The sequence below is a fragment of the Arvicola amphibius genome, chromosome 2 (assembly GCF_903992535.2).
Source record: "Arvicola amphibius chromosome 2, mArvAmp1.2, whole genome shotgun sequence".
NCBI lineage: Eukaryota > Metazoa > Chordata > Mammalia > Rodentia > Cricetidae > Arvicola > Arvicola amphibius.
Window position 1 is genome coordinate 80,793,617 of NC_052048.2, and position 23,075 is coordinate 80,816,691.

The window sequence follows — 23,075 nt, forward strand, 5'->3', positions numbered from 1 at the left end:
TAGAATACAGAAAAAAAGAATGAATATGAAAAACTGTAAGAAAGAAACAAATTTCTAAAGGCAGAGCTATTAGAATAACACTTGACTTTTCAATGAAGACTCTAAAAACCTGAAGGGTGTGGAGAGATGTCCCATAAACTCTTAAGACTACTATACTCAGCAAAACTTTCAATCACAATAGGTGGAGAACGAACGACATCCACGGTAAAGCTAAATATAAGCTGTATCTATTGACAAATCCAGCCACACAATAGGGGCTAGAAAGAAATTTTCAACCTGATAAAGCTAACCAAATCCAAAAACACACAGAAATAAATAATCCCAGACAAGCAAATAAAAATAAAAGGGACAGGATACTGCCTCTCTCTTCCTGTCCCTTCCCAGCTTGCACCCAGAATCCCCCCCTGTCTCATCCTCCCATCTTTGGGGCCACAAAATCCCACAGCTCAGCCTGTTTGGGCTCTGGGGACCTGGAATTGAGTGCACCCAGGCCGGTGGGAGGTCCCCTGCTTCATTAGCCTGCCTGCAGCAAGGCAGGCCCTTTGTCACTCAGCTGCTTGGCCTGCAAGGAGACCTGACTGTCTGCCAGAGGATCCATCATTCATTGGGGTGAGTGAGTGCCTGAACCAAGGCAGCTGCCCAGAGAGGGACCACCGACATTCCCCAGCCCCCTCCCCCCCCCACACACACTTCCTGCTCTTCCTGCAGGGGTTATTCTCCCCGGATACTGCCTCTCTCTTCCTGTCCCTTCCCAGCTTGCACCCAGAACCCCCCCCCAGGGAGGGTTACCTGCCCTCTCTTAAGAGGAGGGTGAGTGGGGGAGCGGGAGGGGAATGGAATGAGGGGAGGAGGTGCAAATTTTTGAATGGAAAAAAATAAGTAAATTAAAAAAAAAAAGAAATCAGGGAATCAGGGATACAACTCCTTTCAGAAAAGCCTCAAAAATACAAAAGTCATTTGACTGGTTATTAATGAGTCAAGATTCAAGAATAACACATCTACCTCTTGAAATGAGAAATGTCTAAGAATTTGCAGCTATATTTTATAATTGTCTTTTAAAAATAACATTAACCATGTAAAATGTAAACCTTAGACTGTCAACCTCGTTATCATCAAATTGTGGTAGTAGCACTATTACAAGTAAAATGATTAACAATGCTGTGTACAGCATGGATCCGTGTACATGAATGTGGTTTTTCTGGCATTTAGTGTGGGAGTGTAGGTACTACTTTTCTTAGAGAAGTCATACTAACTTGAGTGGTTGAATTTCAGGATCTTCAATCCAGATGTAGTACATACCTACAGCTTCATTTAAACATTCAAGTGGATCTTCTGATCAATAAGAGACAATTTATTCTATTGCAAATGGTATAATAATCACTTTATACCATACAGAGTAATCAGATATCACCACATATCTGGCATATTTTTAGATGGATCTACTCTCATTATTTGCTGCCTCAGCTGTGTATGCTTGGCTGGTCACTCCTAGTAAGTAGGGTGTATATAGAAGGTTTCAACTGATGTCCTGTTGGAAGTTACTATTCTATTTTGTGGCTTGTGGTTCAAAAGCAGAGAGACAATTGGTAAAGAAGTAAATTGGGGTGGGATTTCATAACATAAAGAAGAAACTGGAGAGGAATTCCTTAATAGTAGTTCCAAATAAGGGAGTTATGATATTGACATTGAAAGAGGAACACTGCCAGAGTAAAGCAGAAATGCTTCATACTTGGGAGCTTCCAACCTTAAAATAGTTCCTGATGAGACGGTGGACAATACTAGGCTCTGACGGCAGAGAGGCCATCAAGGACCCCAACACACTCTGCAGACTTTTTCCCACTTTGATTCTGTGACTTCCCTTTAAAAACTTCCCTCTTCTGTGGTTGCAGTGGGTTTGTGCTAGATGAGCTTGTGGAGCAATAGCCCCACAGAGAAGAAGAGGGGAAGAGATAATATTACACTTTGTGTAAATAAAGGTGTCCATATGCTTAGTAAAACCATTCTGTTACAATAACAAAAAGATTGTTTTTTTTTAAATGGGGTCGACTACATGGAGACTTCAGAGGGTTGTGCACCCCCCCTTGCCTTGAAGCATGAACATGAGTCTCAGTCATATGTCTAATAATCATATGTCCCTGTGTCATATGCTTTCCCATTAACTGTGTCCTCTCAGCATCTGGTTGTTTTGAGACACTTCTTCTTCCCTTCATTTTACCCATCTCTAGAACCAGAGTCTGAATCACAACTCTCAACTGCTTCCATTAAAAATCTTTCATCTCATTTCCCATTAACTGATCACAGCTTATCCAAAGGTTATTTGCTTAGTCCCTTGTCCTATGACCACTTTTCCTATCATTTTCCTGTTGTGAGTTGGCCGTTCTATGTTTTCATTTATATTGTTGTTCAGAGTAGAGTCAATGGTCTCCTGCTCTAAGTAATCCCTCCACTGTAAGGACTCACAGCTCTTGACCTCATCTCTTGTCCAGTTGTCTGGCTCTGGAAAGAGTCAAGCAACCTCCTTCTCTATCAGCGTTGAATGTGTAACTTGAGAGAGACCACAGTGAATCAAATCTATTTTATTCCAAATCCAGGGTCACGAACTTCAAGTTCATGTTTACCACCAGGCTTGCTTTGTCTTCTCCTCTTTGGAGATGAGGGTTTTCAAGAGTATAACATTTCTTCTCTTCTCATTTGCATAAAAACTCCTGTTCATCTTTTCCTTACATCCAGTGTCAGAACACAATCTGAGAAAACAAAATTAACCAGATCAGACCTTCCTTTATGTGTCACCCAAACTACAGCTTCCTGTCTTTTTCTTTCTGTGGGAGAAAGGTCCTTTCTTCTCATGTAACAATTTCTGTAAGATACACTCTAGAGATCATTTCCTAAATTCCTAAATAAGCTAATATTACATCACCCTGCATCTTCCTTTTCCCCTTTTTCATTAATATTCATTTTCTTTTTTTCTTGATAGCCATTGCTTTAATTATAACTTCTAAAGAGTTTGTCTTATTTATTTTTGCATTATTTATTTATTTTTATTTTTTATTGATTTTTATTGAGCTCTACATTTTTCTCTGCTTCCCTCTATGCCTCTCCCCTGCCCTTTAACCCTTTTCCAAGGTCCTCATGCTCCCAATTTACTCAGGAGATCTTGTCTTTTTCAACTTGCCATGTAGATTGTATCTATGTATGTCTCTCAGGTTCCTCATTGTTGTCTAGGTTCTCTGGGATTGTGATTTGTGGGCTGGTTTTCTTTGCTTTATGTTAAAAAAACACTTATGAGTGAGTACATGTGATAATTGTCTTTCTGGGTCTGGATTACCTCACTCAAAATGATGTTTTCTAGCTCCATCAATTTGCCTGCAAAATTCAAGATGTCGTTATTCTTTTCTGTTGTATAGTACTCCATTGTGTAGACAAACCACATTTTCTTTATCCATTCTTCAGTCAAAGGGCATTTAGGTTGTTTCCAGTTTCTGGCTATGACAAACACTTCCGAAATACAATCCCATTAACACTGACTCTGAGAAAAACAATTAATAAATGGGACCTCCTTAAACTGAAAAGCTTCTGTAAAGCAAAGAACATAGTCAACAAGACAAAAATATCTGTTTTCTTACAGTATTTTAATGAAATAAAACATAGGGTTGGAGATTTGACTGGCTGGCTGTATATCCTATATTCACTATTTGCTATTTTCAGATTGTCTGAGTTCCTTTATTTATATGAGGCAATAAGATAATATGTCTTATAGTGCTGTTGTAAAGATATATTCTTCTTGAACATTCTTATGAGTGGCTGTGCTGCAACGAGTTACTCAGTCATGACAATGTGCTACTCATACTGACACACAGCTTGTTACATCTAGCCATCACTAACCACACTACTCCATCAACTTACATTACTTCAACTCTTGTGTCAGCTGGAGCTGCAAAGCCTGGGAATTGGAGAATAATGTTATAAATCAGAACAATGCATATGAACCTCCAAAGATTGATGCACAGACACAGGATACATCACTTACAAGAGCAAATAACTTCTTATAATTCTGTTTGCAAAAGTTGGAAAAGCTTGTCAGTAATTAATTGATTTGTATGTTCAAGGTAACAGAATATCAGTGATTCAACCGCCTTTCTTTTTTTTCTAGATGTATAAACCTAGAAGTCATTGATCAGAAAATGAAGTATATTATAAAATTTAAATGTAACCTGATGAGCTAGGATTACCACATTCCAAATGATGAGTAACATTTGCTTCGAATTATTAAATCTTTATTCATCTAATAGTTGGACCATTTAAAGGTAATTCCATCAAATAAAGTACTTTGGCATCATTTTCTGTAAATAAAAACAATTCTATCATGTGGCCATTTTTTATTTCAGAAATCAGTACGTTCTGTTTAATTTGTGTCTGTTCTTTCCAGAGTCAGTCTTTTTCACTTTCAGTTACTTAGTCTAAGTGTGACATTTTACAGAGAAAGATGTAGCCGTTGCTGAGAAAGTCACCTTCTTAAGGTGTACTAGTCAGTGCATGACATGCTCCAACCTTTCAGCTAAATGAGTTGTTTAAGCTGCTGTCAGAGCTGAGCTTTGGGATACTGAGCTGCAATGTCCACCAAACGATGTGTTAAAAGTTAAGACAAATGTGCATAAGATCATTTCTGAAGGAATAAGTGATGTTTTATATACTTAGTAGATTTTAAATAAAATAATAAATTTAAATATTGACAGGTTAAAAACTACCCCTCTCAAAACTCATCATTATAAACTTCTAGACATATATAATCGCTCACTATATTATATATGTATACAAAATGCTTGCATATAACATATATCCATATAACTGCTGGTATTCTAAAGGTCAGAATTGAAAAGCTCATAAAAGCAATAAGAGAGCCACCTTAACATTAGATCTGCTTAGCATAATAAATAGTGGGTTTGAACGTATTTGGCCCCATAAGCCCAAAGGGAGTGGCACTTTAGGAGCTATAGCATTGTTGGAGTAGGTATGACCTTGTTGGAGGAAGTGTGTCACTGTGGGGATGGACTTTGAGGTCTTCTATGCTCAGGCTACTCCAACTATTTCAGTTTAATTCCTGTTACCTGAGGGTTAACATGTAGGACTCTTAGCTCCTCTAGTACCACGTCTGTTGACACCTCCATGTTGCACCATGATAATGTACTAAACTTTAGAAATGTAAGCCACTCCAATTAAATGTTTATCCTTCAAGGGTTGATGTAGTTTTGGTGTCTCTTCTCAGCAGTAGAAACTTTAACTAAGACAATAATGATCAATACAGAAACCTACAACTGGTCAAAGTGTAAAAGAAGAGACCAGAGAATTCCCAGGCCAAAAATGGGACATTTCTATCACATCCCTCCTTCCATGGCTCAGAGATAACTGCAGAAGAGGGGACAGAAAGAATGTAAGTGCAAGACATGGTGGATGACGATAAGAAAATGGTGTCTTCCAGGCACAGAAGGAAAACACAGAAGGGAAACAATAGTTATGATAGTATGTATACGACCTAACCAAGATCAAGTCAGACCAAATCCAAACATGAAGATTAAAGGAGGACATAAGTATCACTCCTAAGGGAGTGCTGCTATCATTGATGCATGAAGAAAAAGTTAGTTTTCTCAGAATGTGGGATCTGGTAAGTCAACTGTGCTCCAATAGAAGGACACACATCCAAGGATTTTGGGGCATCATAAATGGTCTTGATAAGTGGAAAAAAAAGAAAACAAATTTTGGTGGATAGTGGAGCAGTTGTTGCACAAGAAGCACTTTGGAGGGGTTGAATATTATCAGAAAATATTGTATGTAATTCTCAAAAAACTAATAAAAAGTGAAAAATATTGTCTGGGTTCTCTAATAATGAGGGCCCTAAGAGAGACATAACATGATCTAATCTATATGGGTAGATAAAGACAAGATCTTCTGAATAAATTGGGAGCATGGGAACCATGGGAAAGGGTAAAAGGGGAGGGGAGAGAAAAGAGGGGAACAGAGAAAAATGTATAGCTCAATAAAATTAATAAAAAAGTGAAAAAATAAAGAAGACTTAAAAAGGGAAGAGCATATCAAGAATATCTTTGAGTCAACAGAAAGGAAGTGGTAAACTCTGAGTAATACTTGTACACTTAGAATAATCCAAATAATAAATATGTTTTATAATGTTTTCAAAATAGAATTATGCCTTAGACTCACACCCTCTAGTAAACCTTTAGGTCATCTATCAGAGCATGTTGATTTTAAGCTTTCACTTAATTCTAAAAATATTAGAAATTTAATTTTCCAAATTATAGCAAGTTATAAGTAGTGAATACAAGATTATAACTACCTTAAGTAATCACTCAGTTCATAGATCTTTGAAAAAAAGTTTCATTGTTTAAACCATAGTATAATCTGTAAAATTTTATGGTGTTTGATAAGCAATGAAAATAAAATTGGAAAGTTCTAAGTGTTTGATAATTTCAAAAAGTGTATGCACTATTCCTAAAACATTCACTTGTATAATCCCTCAGAGATTTGAGAAATTAGTTTTATTAAACTGACCTATGAACATGTCAGTGCAACATTTTATTGGCTAGTGATTCATGTGGAAGGGCCCAGCCCATTGTGTACAGTACCGTCTTTGGATATGTGGTCCTGTGTTATATAAGAAAATAAAGTGAGCAGGCCATGGGGAGAGAGCAATAACCAGCTTTCCTCCCTGACCTCTGATTCATTTCCTACTTCCAGGCTCCTGTGTTGAGTTCTCATTCTGGTTTTCTTCATGGTAGACTGCTAACTGTCACCCAAATAAAGCATTTCAACCCCAAGTTTCCTTTGGTGAGGGTTTTATCACAGCAACAAAAGGACAAACTAGAACAAATAGTTTCATAATTTAATGAGATTACTTCTTCATTCCCCAAAGTAAAGAGTGAATTAGGAACAGCATTTACTTCTAAGAAATTTATGATCAAAAATAGAAATATTATTAATTCATTAAAACAACTAATTAGCAAAAAATGCTTTGTTAAACTGGATTTAAAGCACATATCGTCAAGTAGATGATAAAGACGATGGCACCCATGATTTATAATGATGCTTAGGTCATCAGAAGTAGGAAAAAATCTAATAAATAAAGAAAGGAAGAAGAGTGACTCTATTATCTTTAAATTATAAGTGTAAGCCTATTTATTGAGTGCTTCAAGTCTATCGTGCTAAGACTTTTAGTTTTACAAATATTGATATGAAAATATAGTTAAATGGGACTGAACATCTACCAAACATATTTAAAAAGAATTGGTACATTTTAAAGATAAAAATAACTACGTGGAGAATGTTTTGCTAACTTACAAACTTATTTTACAGGGTTATAAAATAGTCACCTCATGTGTATTGGGTTACTTCTATTTACTTTTACTTGACAAATTTTGTTAAATTGGTATAAGAATCATAAAATACCCTAAATCTAATTTTTGCTTATTTTTGCTAGCATATATGCCTTTTATATGCAGTTACAGATAGCATATGTCTCTTTCAAAATTCAAATGTTGGAAATTATCCTAAAGTAACGTATTTGAGAGTGAGGTTTATGGGAGGTGATGAGACTCTGAGGGCACAGCCTCCCTACCTGACGGGAGTGCTTCTGTAAGGGGACCTTAGGACAGGTCTTGTCACTGCGCAGTGGAGCTGTTGCTGGGATGTGCAAGGTCCTGGCTTCGATTCCCACATCAGAATGTTTTAAAGATTAGGTCCTTCCTCTACTCTTTCTGCTCCTGATCCTTTTATCTGGAATTGTCTTTTGCCTACAACACAGGCAGCTGTCTGGTTACTGTGTATACCTGCTACTTTGAAGATGATCTTTGGAGATGATACCTGCTACTTTGAAGCAGTTCTACCAGACTGGTGTTAATCACATCTCTCTCCAGTTGAGGACCAGCCTTCATTTAGCTGGTATCAGAAGCTAAATGCCCTAGGCCCAGAGTAAATGGTGACTTTTATTTGTGTTGTACTGTATTCATCATTGAAATAAAGTATCTCTATGTAGCCCAAGATGGCTTAGAAGCTGAGATGATTGTGCCCCAGCCATGGGTATCATAGGTAACCATTGTGACCAGAAAGATAATAGTTTATTTTTCCAACCAGCCATTTAGACACTATTCCTGTGTTTATTGTGAGTTTTCTGCTGATTTCCACCAAGTGATAGATTCCAGAACTAATGCTTCCTAGCAAATTTCCCACAGTAAACTTGATATTTCATACTAGTTCATTTATAAATTTTCTCTCAATACAGAAGGATAATAATGACCATGCATCTATCTATCAGGACATGGTCATGAAATGCACAGCTTCTACTTATGCACAGTGTCTTGACAACCTCTGTAAAAACCACATCTCTGAACAAGGCCATGTTCTGAGATACTGAGCGCTAGAATTTCAACACAATTCACTCCATAATACTCACCCTGTGTTACCCATCTCCTTATTAATACGTTTGTTATCTCTCATGGTTCCTGCATTCAGGAATTTGAAAGTGATCTGGGCATACATAGATCTCTGTACCCTGAAATTGAGATCTCTGGAGTTAGCAGTTTCATGTCAGTCAGAGATGCAGGCATTTAAGGACTCGAATGGGTTAAAAGACCCTCTCTGAGAAGACTCAGTTACACAGACGCTGGCAGGAAGTCTCAGGTTTCCCCTCTGACCACAAGTTTGCTTCAGTATCCTAAGGACATGGTGAACCTCTCCTGTTTTTAGGCTGACTTGGATGCTATACATTCTCAGCAAAGCCATACTGGTCCATATATTGTTATCCACGTGCTTTTATGGGGGAAGCAGGGACAAAAACTTCCCATGCACCATCTTATCACCAGTGTCATTTTTATAATCTAATTATAAAATTCCTTAAAGCAGCAACTCTGCTGAACAAAATTTTAAGGAATGTTCCTAAAAGACTCTAGAAGGAACTATTTTCTGTGAATCAAAACACTTCATTCAAAGGAAACAGTTAAAGCTGTTTATGAAATATGAGCTCATTTAGTACTTGTCAATCTTTTCAATGTAGTTTAGCTTGTGTCTACACTGAAACATTCTGCTGATGAGTCTCAGAAATAAGGGTAGAAAACTGTAGGAAATATCTATGTTTTCACTTTATAAAGTAGAATGTACTAGTAATATTAATAAATTAATCTGGGTCTATGCTTGAAAGAATGGCATCTGAAAGTGTACAATTTCCCCTTAACAGCACATAGTTTAATATTCATGTTAAACAGTCACCCTTAGGAGCGAAGCTATTTCTTCATGACTTTGGGTCTTAGAGAGGTTAACTCTTCAGCTGAAAGGAAGTATTACTGATTAGTTTGCCACTGAAAATAGGAGTAATTTTCTTTGAGAGCTTCTCTTGGAAAATTAAAAACAAACCAACAAACATACAAACACAAATGTCTAACTTTCCTACTTATCTTTTTAAATGGCCATAGACAAGACTTGGTCCATTGTTGAGTTGACATTTTAAACTTGAGATGTTATCGATATTATAAAAAGCTATTATACAAATGCAAATGTATAATGCAAAGTGACAGATGAATTTGGCTTGCAGTTTGTTGGTAAAATACAAATATGGACTATGGTATACTCATAGCTATATTTCAAGAGTAATTGAAGAAAAGTAGAGAAAATAATAAAAATAAAAACAACAAAAAGAGAAATTGAAAAAAAAACAAGAAGAGATAATGGGGAAAATGAGTGAAATGAAACCAATAAAGAAACTCAAAGTACGAAGAAGACAGGACAAATGAAGCCAAGAGAGTGTGACGATTCAGCCACAAGAGAAACAACAAAAACTACAGAGGACTGCAGAGCACCAGACACAGTGTGTCACAAAGAGCACAACATAGGCACGACAGGAATAAATAGTAGACTATTCGCCACTCTTTGGGTGTGACTTCATTTACTCGTTCACTCATGTTTTGAACATAAACAGGAACAAGCACTAAAATCTACATGGAACTGATTTGTATTGTTAAATAGCGAAATACCGGGATGTGGTGGTGCACACCTTTAATCCCAGCAATTAGGAGGCAGAGGAAGGTGGATCCCTGAGTTCAAGGCCAGCCTGGTCTATAGAGTAGGTTCCAAGAGAGTCAGGGATACACAGAGAAAACAAAAAATTAAAAAAGGAAACAGAGAACCTTTTTCCTATTCAGATATTTCTATACCAATTCTAGATAAAATGTGGATCAATAATTTGGACAACAAACAGGATAAACAGATACAGAAATAATTATTGATACATTGGAAAATAGATGGGTTTATAATTTATTTCTTCAAACATTTTGCATTCGTAAGCAGGCAAAGTGAATCAAATGTCATGACTTTCGGGAAAAATAATAGACTGTTGTCATGCCCCCACATGGCATGTAAGGTCATGTGTTTAATGTAAATCTGAACTCTGTTCAAAACAAACCCATACTGACACATTTGCATCATGCGTGTCTTGTTAATGCAGCTTTGGAAAATGTGTCCAATAAGCTGCATCTACACATATTTTTCCCACATGCAGATTTTAAATAAAATGCAAGAAATAATAATTATATAAGTGAAACCAATTTTCTCACAAAAAAAGAGTTCACAAACTCTGTGTACCCAGCAGAGAGCCAGAACTGGCTGCGTTGGCAAGAGAAAGAAGGGTCTGTGCTGATGAAATAAACCACATTACTTAGCGCTGTTTAGTTTATGCTGTAAATGTGGGCAGATAATGTGGGTTAGAAACATTATGGCCTCCACAGGCATATGGTAATTATATCCACATTAAAGCCCTCCTGTTAATCGCACACATACACGTTTGCAGCTGATGGGGTACATCTTTCACACAGGGCTCATCAGCATTTCTTTCTCTGTGTGTCTCCTACCTAGGGGGCTGCTGTAGATTCTCTCAAATGATGCCTTCCTCCTGCATCTCACCATATAGAAGATTATAATGCGAACACAAAGCTGGTGGAGAAGTGCAGCATTTCGGAGAGAAGCTGCTCTGGGAAGCTATTGTTCTCCCTGACACTAGTCTGAAGTGGGCTATCTGAGTACTGGTTTGTCATGGCCAGTCCGTGACACAAAGAGCCAGAGTCGCACAGAGGTATCAACCAAAATTCAAACACACAGCAGAGAGTGGGCCACAATCACTCTATAAGCCATCTTGAGTTTCTTCTTTATGCTACACTCTGAACTGTTTTAAATATACTTTTTAAAAATTTCCCCATAATTGTATATGATATATATATATGTAATTATTTATATTTGCAGACAAAATATAAAGGAGGAAAGCATCAAAGGAATAACTTGGTTTGAAGAATTAAGATTCAGATACTGGACAGTTGAGAAGTTATGCTTTCTCCACTAGAATCTCAGCCATATTCAAAGGCATACAACTAAAAAATAATAATTATGCCCCGTAGCAAACAACACACACCCTACTACAGAAGGCAAAGTAAAATTCCACTTCAAAACCACAAAGCTCCCATGTAGATGAAACTAAATCCTCCTCATGCATCCCATGTAGATGAAACTAATCTCCTCCTCGCCACGTCTGAAGTCATGGGTAAGCCCATTGCACGTGTGCTCTGTAACTCTGTTTGCATTGGCATTCTTGTTTGCCCATGCCCTGAGTGAGTGAGTACATGGCAGCCTGATGGGATGGCTGGCAATGCTCCCTCGATGCTGCCCGAGAGGAAGATATCTTAATATGCTGTTTATAATGCAAATAATTCTGAGCTTCACATGCTCTCACCAGTGTTTTAGGCTTTTCCTGCCTCAAGAATTATCTGAAGTCACATTTGGTGTGCTTAGTTTGATGTTTGCCTTGATCCCTGTGGGGCTTAAAGAGATTAAGACCTTGTGATAGCCAGATTGTTGGCATTTAATGCTCCATTACTCAGCTTTCGGCAGGGCTCAGAGTCAGTTGGCAGCACAGTTCCCGGGGAAGCAAGCTCGGTCCTGATGCTCTCCAGCAGGGTGTGTGTCAGGGTGACCTCAAAATAGGAAACATGTGCTTTCCAGGAAAGGTGATGTGGAAATGTCCATACGTTAGGCATGCCTTAGTGTTTTCTTTTGCCTTTGGAGAATTAAAGGCCAGATGATTCTGCTGAGCACTGCTGTGCACCCTGCTCAGTCCATGTGCTGGGAATACATTTTCTGGCATGGCTGGGATCTCTTCCATTTCTGGATGCCACAGGACTAGAAGCAGTGACTCCCTTTGTTCTGGAGTAATATTTTAGGGATGTTTGTTTAGTAGACTTGGACCACTGTGATGTCTCATTCTAGAGCACAGGGCAGGTTCAATTATTACCCACAATGACAGAAAGTGTCTAGCTTTGAGTTAAGGTAGGCACATTATAAAATCTAGGGTTCTTGAATCCCTGCATTCTTCTTTAAGGAACATCTGCTGGAATAAAAGCACTTCTCATAGAATCTAGTACTCAGGAGTAGGTGAAAAAATACAGGAGCTGCAATGAGTACCAAAATGTCTTTAGTGGCTAAACAAGGAATTCTGGGTCTTCTGGTAGAATTCTATTTCACAGGGTAACTGGAAAATAGGGCAGAACCTTACACTTCCATGTACGTAACAAAGCTTTTAGTGCTTATTGTTTTACAAAGTGCCTGTACATGTTTATGTATATGGTTTCATTTATCTGTGAGTTTATCTATACAGAGAGAATATACCTATAATATTTGCAAACATGTTTTCAGAATAATCTTTATAGTTTGTTTCAATAGGATGATCATTCTGACTTGAAAATAGGGCCTAATTTTGCAGGAGCTTGTTACGAAGATAGAATTCAGAACTACTTTAGTTTTCGGTATAATTTTACTTATCTTCAGAGGTACACTTATTGCCAATCACAATAGCAATAACTAGTCACTAAAAGTTAAAGAAACATAAACAATTGATCTTTTGTGAAAACAATACAGCAAGTAAGTAAACTTTTATATTGTGTATAGGCCACATTCTGGACGTATCCAAGTCAAATACTTATCAGATCAAATTCTTCAGCATCTGATGGGGGAACATTCAATATACATTCCATTCTCAGAACTCTCAGCTTGGTGACCTATGGATCTATCTCAAATCATGACTCCAAGTTTTCTCTATTAACAATAATTTTTTCATTGACATGGGGGCAGCACTAGCTTTAGCACATAAATGCCTAGGAGACAGTAGCTACAGGTCATGCCCGTATTCAGTTCATGTCATTTATGCAACATAACTCTTCCAGTAATGAGAATCAATGGTTGGCTCCAATATGTCTCACTCTCAACTTTCCTGACTTTATTTCTCAAATTCTCTTGCCCACATCCACATTAACAGTACTGATTTTAATGCTTGGTTGTATTGGGGGGGGGGGTGATTTTGAAAGAAGTATAACACTTCTGTGTTAAGATGAAGGCTTTGATCTTAGATAGGTTGTTAGGTTATTAAGATCTTCAATGTAATATGACTCACATAATTGTTTCTACAGCATCTTTGATTTCTAAGTTGAAAAAGGGAAAATTTCATAGTTACTAAAGTTAGAAATAAAGTAATACAAAAGTGGCCATTGACCACTTAGATTTTTGAATGTGTAATCCTCAATTCATTCATAAAATATGCATATATGCCACTACACAATATGCTTCTATTGTAAAACATATAGAACAATGAACCTAAAAAGAATTTAAAGTTGAATACTAAAGTCTTAATTTGATAAAAATAGTGAATTCAAAGACATGATAATTTCAGATTTCAGTGTTGTATGTCATCACCATTCCTATCTTGTGATGGCATGGCAAAACAACAATCATAGAAATAATGGGCAGCATTACCATCTTCTATGTTGGTTACTTTTGTTTGCATTACTAATTTATTGTTAGCCTGTGATTTCCGTAGAGAGATTTTTAATGCATTAATCTATTTGAGGAGGTATAGTGATTAGAATTGGACAACAATCCATCTTTCAGATAGGTATGATGTTTAGAAGCAAATGAAGATGCCACAGTCAGTCCCTCAAGTTCATAAAAGGTCATGTGATAAACCCAGTGTGACATCTAACAAATGGACTCACGACTTTTTAAGGAAACTAATGTCAGTTGTTGTCCAGAAGCTTATGGGAATTCTTTACAGCTCAGAATGATGCTTTGATAGTAATTGTACTGCCTCTGTCTTGCCATCCCAGTCAATTTTTGTTTTGAAGTTTGTGCTTGTTCTAAAGATCTGTATTGTAAAAAAGAATTATGTTTTTAAATTATTAATTTAATTAATAATTATTTAATTATTATCATGTATGGGATTTGGAAGTATTCTGAGCTATGTACATGTCCTTATCGCTTACAAGAAACAAACTGACTGGAATTTGCATCAGCTGTTGAATGACTAGAAAGCCACATGGAAGCTCCCTCTAAAATTATGGAAGTCACATGTCCTATAGCTGTGAGCCAGTAAAGGGCATTCATACACCATTGCATTTTGCTGAAACAGACTACTTATTTATAAATAAAGCTTACAAATAAAGTGTAGTGGGATGCCACTAGTTAGTTCCCGGTGCTCAGTCCTGACATAATCACACAAAAAAATGTATTATTTGCAATACTCTTTGGCCAACAACTTAAGTATAATTCTGGCTAACTCTTATATCCTAAACTAGCCCATCTCCATTAATTTCAGTATCCTGCCATGAGGCTATGACTTGCAAAGTAAAGTTCTGGTATTTGTCTCCATCTGGGCAACATGGCTTGTTCTGACTCTGCCTTCTTTCTCCCAGCATTCAGTTTAGTTTTCCCTGCCTACCTCTGTTGTACTGCCCAAAACAGATTCTTTATAAACCATATTCACAGCATACAGAGGGGGGGATCCCACGTCAATAAATTGTCTAGGAATCTGAGCTATGGCAGCCATCTATATACAAAATGCACCACAAGTGAATTAGCCCTCATTGTATACCTGGGAAGTGAGCTTGTTGCACAATGTATGATGAGACACTATCACAGCAGGAAACCAGATAATTCATGATTTCTGAGATGCCTTGTGATTTGGGCTTTGCCCCAGAAAGTCTAAGTATATTAAGTGTTCCTCTGAGTTGCATCATAGCATGCAGAAACTTAGGAGTCACTGAGCAAGATTGAACAACATTTCCTAGGACACTGAAGTTCCAGACTGTATCACCAGGAGGACAATCAGTCACTGTTGTATTTTATCACTTGTGAACAATGATTAATTTGGGAAAGGCAAATATCTCTATGGTCTATACCACACATTCTTTGATCTCTATTTATTGTCTTCACAGTGTTGACCAACAAATACTTCTATGTCAAGACCAGGGCAAGCATCTCTTTCATAGAGGGTAGAGAGAATTAATACATGCAGTAGAAATGACACTTTAGAAATTAAAAAGAAGTGTGTGGGCAGTGGTGGCACATGCCTTTAATCCCAGCACTCTGGAGGCAGAAGTAGGCAGGTCTCTGTGAGTTTAAGGCCAGCCTGGTCTATAAGAGCTAGTTCCAGGACAGACTCCAAAGCTACCTTGTCTCAAAAACCAGAAGAAAAAAAAGAATTGATTTGGTAAAGAGACAAATGGTTAAATATTAATAATGGAGTCTTATTAAGTTTTATCCTCTTCAAAGGTTCAGAAAATACAGAGTGCAGACCTTCGGCCAGCTTTAATTTCTTTGTAAATGCTGAGTCCTATACCCTCCTGAACCAGTAGCAAAGATAACATTTATCTTCAAGAAAATCTGACTATTAATAAAATAATGTTAGAAATAATGGAAATGCAAAATCAACCCTATGAAAAACAGGAATTTGATGTGAAGTATGTTAGGAAAATATAACTTTTGAGTATATTTTTTCCCTTTCAAAATGAGTAAATAGTCACATTGTACAGAGGGTTATGTCTAGGGAATGGCCCTCCAACCAAGGCTTCCTGAGATCTCAGGCATTTAATCCTCCTAGTTGTTCTCTATCAAACATTGTCATAGAAAAAATGTTTTATAAACCACCTACTTTTAAAAATAAGATAGGTTTATTTAAAAATAAAATGAATGTGTCATTATTGCAGTTATGTCTCAGTGTTTGTTGCTAGCAATAAGTGTATTCTAAGCAATAGGGCCCTGATCCCTTGACCTCCAGATATGTAATCTAATACTGTTGCCAGGTTGTAGTTATGCTATATTTATTATATATATTTACTTACATTTACATATTTGTGGTATTTGAAAAGTTGGTGGCAGTCCCCATGATACACAACAAATGTATTTCCAGAGAATAAAGTTTATTTATTAGGATAGGGTTCCTGTGTACCTCATCTGACAATATCTGGTGTTGGCACTGAAATGGCAAGAACAGGGAAAGCCTGGACTTCATTACTTCTTCTCTGTTCTATTTGCAAACTGAAAATTTGCAAATATTCTTGCCTGAGTTCTCTCTCTTTGCCCATATCTTTTCCCGCTCTCCTGGAAGAAATCTGGTTTCAGCCTTCTCTGTGGAAGGCTCTTGAGCTAAGTCTATGAGAGCATTGGGTAGACATTTTCAGTCTTATTACAAGAAAAGTTACACAAGTCACTTTGTGATGTTTTTCAGCATATATGCTGGATAACCCCAAAGCCAAAGACATAAATTATATATTCAGTTGCATCTGTTTCCTGCAAATGACATAATTTTATTCTTATCTTCTTTGGGGCTCAATAAAGCTCCATTGAGTATACATACATTTCCTTTATCTACTCATCTTATCGACAATCTAGCCTGATCCCTTTGTTTAGATGTTATGAACAAACATGAACATGCAAGTATTTCTGTATTATGTTGACTTCATCATTCATGTGGAGGAAGAAGTTTCTGTGTCCCACCAGCTGCTCCCAAACAATCACAAAAAAGCTAAAAATTAATTGTAAATGCTTGGACAATTTTCTTGTATCCGTCCAAGAATAGTAACTGATTTAGAGACTTATTTGGTATATAGCCAGGAAAGGTAGGTAAATCATATTATAGTTCCTACTGTTAGGGCTTTTGTGTGTGTGTGTGTGTGTGTGTGTGTGTGTGTGTGTGTGTGTGTGTGTGTGCATGTGTGTGGTTTGTTAGGAAAATGCACATTTATTGTCATAGCAGCTGCAATAATCTCCATTTATGCCAACAGTGTATGAGGTTTTCTCTTTTCCTAAATCTTTACCAGCATTTATGATATTTTTTGATGATAGCCATCCTTCTTGGAGTAGTATGGAAAGTTAAAATAGTTTTAATTTGCATTTCCCTCATAGTTAAAGAGATTGAGCACATTTTCTCTTATATTCACTGGTTATTTGTACTTGGTTTTGAGAACCACATGCTCAATTTGCACATTTGAGAACTGAATTTTTTGTTTTTTCAAGTGTTTGATTTGCTAGGAAATCAAAATATTAATCCCTTCAAAACCATAGTTGCATATTTTCTCTTACTCTGTAGGCTGTCTCACCACGATGCTTACTGTTTGCTGTGCTATGCAAAATTTTGCAACCATGTACTCTTTTTTATGAATTTTTCATTTTATTTACTTTTTAAAAACCAATTTTTCTCGTTTTACTTACCAATCTCAGTTCCCTTTTCCTCCCCTCTTCCCATTCCCTCCACCCTTCACCCTCCATCCATCCCACACCCCATGCACTCCTCAGAGAGGGTAAGGCTTCCCATGGGGAGTCAACAAAATCTGGCACATCTCTTTGGGGCAGGACCAAGGCCCTCCCCAGGATATCTAGGCTGAGCAAGGTGTCCCTCCAAAGAGCATGGACTTCAAAATGCCAGTTTAAGCAGTAAGGATACATCCTGGTCCCACTCCCAGTGGTCCCACAGAGTGCCCCAGCCACACAACTGTCACCCACATTCGCAGGGCCAAGTTTGGGCCTATGCAGGCTTCCTTGCTGTTAGTCCAGAGTCAGTGAACTCCCACTAATTCAGATCAGTTGTTTCTGTGGATATCCCTATAATGGTCTTGACCCCTTTGCTCATAATACTGATCCTCCTTCTCTTTGACTGGTCTCTGGGAGCTCGACCCAGTGCTTAGCTGGGGCTCTCTGCATTTGCTTCCATCAGTTGCTGGATGAAGGTTCTATGATGACAATTAAGGTAGTCATCAATCTGATTACAGGGGAAGGCCAGTTCAGATACCCTCTTCACTATTTCTTAGGGTCTTAGCTGGGATTATCCTGTGGATTCCTGGCAATTTCCCTAGTGCCAGGCTACCATGCAAACTTATTTGTCAGTTTTTGAATTGTTGACTGTGCTATTGGAATATTTTTCCAGAAAAATATCTCTGCCTGTATCTTGGAGTGTTTTCTCTGTTTTCTTCTACAAGTTTCTAAGTTTCAGGTTTTACATTAAGGACTTCCTTTTGAATTGTTTTTCTTTTTGTTGTTTTGTTTTGTTTGCCCCAGAGAGTAAGACTTTACAGATCTAGCTTCATTTTTCTTCATATGAATACTCATTTTTCCAGAACAATTACTTGAAGAGGCTGTCTTTGTGCCTTTTATTCCTCTCATCAATATACCTTCTCTCTTTTTTTTTTCTTTTTTTCTTAGGATTATACTTATTACTATAGCTCTGGGGCATAGTTTAAAATCAGGTGTTGTGATAGCTACTTTTTTGGTTTCTTACCATCTTTTGTGCTTCCACATGGATTTTTTTTCGGTTGTGTATTCTAGCTATTTGAAGAATGTCATTAAAATTTTGATGAACATTGGATGGAATTTATACATTGTTTCTGTAATATAACCATTTAAATTATCAATTCTGACAACCTTGGAGTGAACTTGGAATTGGAGTGTGCATTCCAATTTCTAGTATTTTCTTTAAATGTTTAAAAGTTTTCATCAGAGGTTTTACTTCCTGTGGTAGCTTAACACAGCTATCATATTAAAGGTCTGAATGTTTGGTCCCTAGATTTGTAGAACTGTTTGATAAGGATTATGAGGTATGGCCTTGTTGAAAGTATGTCACTGGAGGTGGGCTTTGAGGTTTCACATATTTACAGCATTTGTTAGTCCTCTCTGCCTCCTGCTTATGGATCAGTTGTAAGCTCTCAGTTACTGTCAAAGTACCATGCCTGCCTTTCTGCCGTGGTAGTCATGGTAGAAGAAAGTATTAATTTTTAAAGTGTGTGTTTGTATGTGTATGAATATGGGTGTCTGAGTGCCATGGTGCAAATCTGGAGGTGAGAGGAGTTAGCTCCTGCCTTGCACCTCGTTGCCAGGCTTCTCATTGTTTTTGCAGCACTGCACATACCAGGCTGGCTGACCCACAAGCTTCCAACAGATCCTCTTCTCTCCTTGTCCTACATGACCATAACAGTGCAGGAATTTGTGATGCTCACCACTGCATCCAGCATTTTAATGGAGTCACCAGGCTCATATGGTAAGATCTACCCACTGGATCATCCTGACTTGAAAATAATGAGCATTGTGTGCTGATGCTATGTTCTGCTACTAAGTGTTAGCAAATCTAAGATTCCTTTTTTGTGGTAAAGTCATTAAGATCTCTTCAGTATCGAATTGTGTCATCTGAACTTCATAACACGACTCATATCTCTCCTATTACTTTTCTTCACTTTTGCTTTTGCCTGTTGCCCTAAAACTTCAAACACTATGCTGAATAAGAATGGAGGAGATGGAAATCCTTGTTTCATTTCCTATTTCAATGAGAATGCATTGAGTGTAATGTTGGCTATATAGCTTCCACCTCCCCCACACATACACACATACTTGCACACATACACTTAAGAAACTGCATTTATTCTTTTAGTTGGAAAAATTAACTCATACAGAAAATAATTTCAGTCATCCTGGAGACAAAGACCACCTTTACACCCCATGCCATTCATAAGAAGAGGTGGCTCCTCTGGGAGGCACTGTGACTTAGATCCAGACCCTGCAGACCAGATGAGAAGGACTATGCCTCTTTCAAGGGCTTATTGCCTTAGGATATGAAACCTGATTCCTATTTACTTAGCCCAGTTCTGGAAAGATGTACTAGTTGTGAAGGGCTTAAAAGGAGGAGAATGGTTATATTATATCAGAGAAAGGAAAAATGGAAATTTTAAAAATTAATTTTTCATATGACTTTTATTTTGAAATTTTTTCTTTCAACCACTTGCTGTGGAAATGGCAAATATTGGTATTAGGGAATCCAATTATACCAAAAATGCTACATCTAGTCTGGGGTAGATGTTCTTATTCCTGGTAACATCCATTAACATGCACTAACTGCATAGCAACTATAAAGTAACTAGCAAGAAATCACAAATTGCCTACTCTAGCACAGCTGCATGGAGAAACGTTTCATCAAAAATAAAGATGGCAATCAAAGTTGTTATAGAGTAAAGTCTGGTGACTCAGAATTCTTCGCAGCAGACAGATGATAGGTTGGCCATGTCAGAAAGTACTTACAGTCTAATAATAAAGCTACCATTTCTTTTTCTAGAAATGATAAATTCTTCACCTCATGCCCGATGTTTCAGGTCTGTTAGAGTCAGGATCCTGGCAGGTCAGACAGATTGGACATCATTAGTAATCATGGTTGCCTTCTAATCACTGGTAGCAAGATGACTTATGATTTTTAGTCTCAGACATATACATTAACAGGTTAGCAACTACACAGTAAAATTACAAAATAGCACTTGAAAATTAACTGCACCTGGGCTGTGCTTGCACTAAGGCTTCACAAGATGAAGCACCCAGGCTTTTTCTTCCCGCGATTCGTTTGCAGAGCAGCCCTTGTGGCCATTTCAAATACCATCCTCACTCCATCTTTGGTCTTTGCAGAACACTCCACGTACCCAAAAGCACCAATGCTGTTCGCCAAATCTCTGCCTTGTTCAAGTTTTACCGGCTCCTGCTTCCTCTTGGCTAACTCTAGTCTTATGTGCCTGTCATTCCTAAGATCCTTCTTGCTCCCAACTAGGATGATTGGCACGTTGGGGCAGAAATGCTTGATTTCTGGAGTCCATTTCTGTGGGATGTTCCCAAAGCTATCAGGGTTGCCAATGGAGAAACACAACAGGAGGACATCAGTGTCCGGATAGGATAGGGGTCTCAGGCGATCATAATCTTCTTGACCAGCTGTGTCCCACAGGGCCAACTCGACCTGTTTCCCATCCACTTCGATATCAGCAACATAGTTCTCAAACACTGTGGGAACGTAAACCTCAGGAAATTGGTCTTTGCTGAAGACTATGAGTAAGCATGTCTTTCCACAAGCTCCATCTCCCACGATCACCAGTTTCTTCCTGATGGACGCCATTGCTTAGGTTGCTTCTGCTGCTGTACAAGGCACCTGGGACTTCTCAGAGCACTGGCTGGCATACCACACGCAGGCTGGCTGATTATTGTGAAGGAGGATGCCCGTCCAGAGTCACCACCTCTGAGGCACAGCTCAGCAGGAGGTGGCAGACTCTGGAGTTTACCAACTGAAGAAGGTGTTAGAAGGCGGGTGGTGGAGGGAGGGGGCCGTGCATGCGCATAAGTGCTCAGATTGGCTCGCGCCTGCCAGCCCCATACACTCTCATATTTTCACAGTTCAACAGGATTGCTCCAGACAGATTTGCTGCTCAGAAAGCAAGGTACTGTTGCTATCATCACACCCAAGTGGGACATGATGGGAATTCTCAAGATATAGTCTTGTTGTTACTTGTTTCTTCTAGATATTCTCCGTGTAAAGGATACTAAATTTTCCCAAAGGCTTTCCATTGCGTTGATTGTATGATTTTTGCCCTTAAATTTATTTAAATTTAAATCTATTTAAATGTGTCACCAGACTTATTGATTTGCATATATTGAGTCTACCTTGTATCCTTGGAATGAAACCATCTTAGCTCATAGTTAGTGAGAATTCTTTTTAGTGTGCCCTTGAATTCAATTTGCAAGCATCTTTTTTTTTTTTCTCATGGTTTATTTTTTTTTTTATATTTAAAAATTTCCATCTCCTTCCCTCCTCCTCCCCCCTCCCTCCGCTCCTCCTCCCCCTTCCCTCCTCTTCCCTCCACCCATACCTCCCCTCCCTCCCTCTCAAGGCCAAGGAGCCATCAGGGTTCCCCACTCTATGCTAAGTCCAAGGTCCTCCCAACTCCCCCCAGGTCCAGGAAGGTGATCGACCAAGCTGAGAAGGCTCCCACAGAGCCCGTCCATGCAGAAGAATCAGAGCCCAGCGCCATTGTCCTTTGCTTCTCAGTCAGCCCCCGCTGTTGGCCACATTCAGAGAGACGGGTTTGGTCGCATGATCCATCAGACCCATTCCAACTGGAGTTGGTGATCTCCCTTTAGTTCTGACCCACCGTCTCCATGAGTGAACGCACCCCTCACGTTCCTGACTTTCTCCCTCATGTTCTCGCTCCTTCTGCTCCTCATCAGGACCTTGGGAGCTCAGTCCAGTGCTCCAATGTGGGGCTCAGTCACCTTCCCCATCTGTCGCCAGCTGGAGGTTCCCTCACAGTCCTGACTTTCTTTCTCATGTTCTCTCTCCTTCTGCTCCTCATCAGGACCTTAGCATTATTTGTAATAGCCAGATCCTGGAAACAACCTAGATGCCCTTCAGTGGAAGAATGGATGAAGAAACTGTGGAATATATACATGCTAGAATACTACTCAGAGGTAAAAAACAATGACATCTTGAATTTGCAAGCATCTTATTGAAGGTTTTGTATCTGTGTCCATCAAGGAAATTCATGGATGGGTTTTTTTGCTATGTCCTCAACCTGGTTTTGGTATGAGTCTATTATTGGTTTTATAGATTGAGTTTAATAGTGTTCTTTTCCTTTATATTTTATGAAACAGTTGGGGAGGCTTGAAGTTAACACTGTTAATGGTTTGGAAGAATCCAGCAGGGAATCACTCCAGTCCTGGGCTTTTCTTTGTTGGAAGGATTGTCATTACTGCTGTAATTATGTTCCTTGTTGTGCTTCTCTTTAACTTGCTCATGCCTTAATTTTGGTAGGTTATTTGAGCATAGAAAATTATCTGTTTATCTTATATTTTATATTAAAATGTATGTTTTCTGAATGATCCCCAGTGACTCTCTGAATTTAATTGGAATCCAT

The 23,075-nt window shown here is 38.3% G+C and overlaps 1 protein-coding gene across 2 annotated transcripts; it reads right to left on the bottom strand.

The window, feature by feature from the left end:
- Positions 1-20,701: 20,701 nt before the first annotated feature.
- Positions 20,702-21,283, bottom strand: LOC119807840 (transforming protein RhoA-like). 2 transcript variants are annotated; one of them, XM_038320004.1, is made up of 2 exons: positions 21,128-21,283; positions 20,702-20,875 (listed from the first exon to the last, which is right to left on the bottom strand). In XM_038320004.1, the coding sequence occupies exons 1-2, from the start codon at positions 21,281-21,283 to the stop codon at positions 20,702-20,704; spliced, it is 330 nt and encodes a 109-aa protein (XP_038175932.1). The 2 variants fall into 2 exon arrangements, with proteins under 2 accessions (XP_038175932.1, XP_038175931.1); XM_038320003.1 differs by having other exon boundaries at positions 20,702-21,283.
- Between the last annotated feature and the right edge of the window lie 1,792 nt (positions 21,284-23,075).

Bases quoted from the DNA above. Each gene is read 5' to 3' on its own strand.
- LOC119807840 (XM_038320003.1), bottom strand. From the start codon at position 21,283: ATGGCGTCCATCAGGAAGAAACTGGTGATCGTGGGAGATGGAGCTTGT.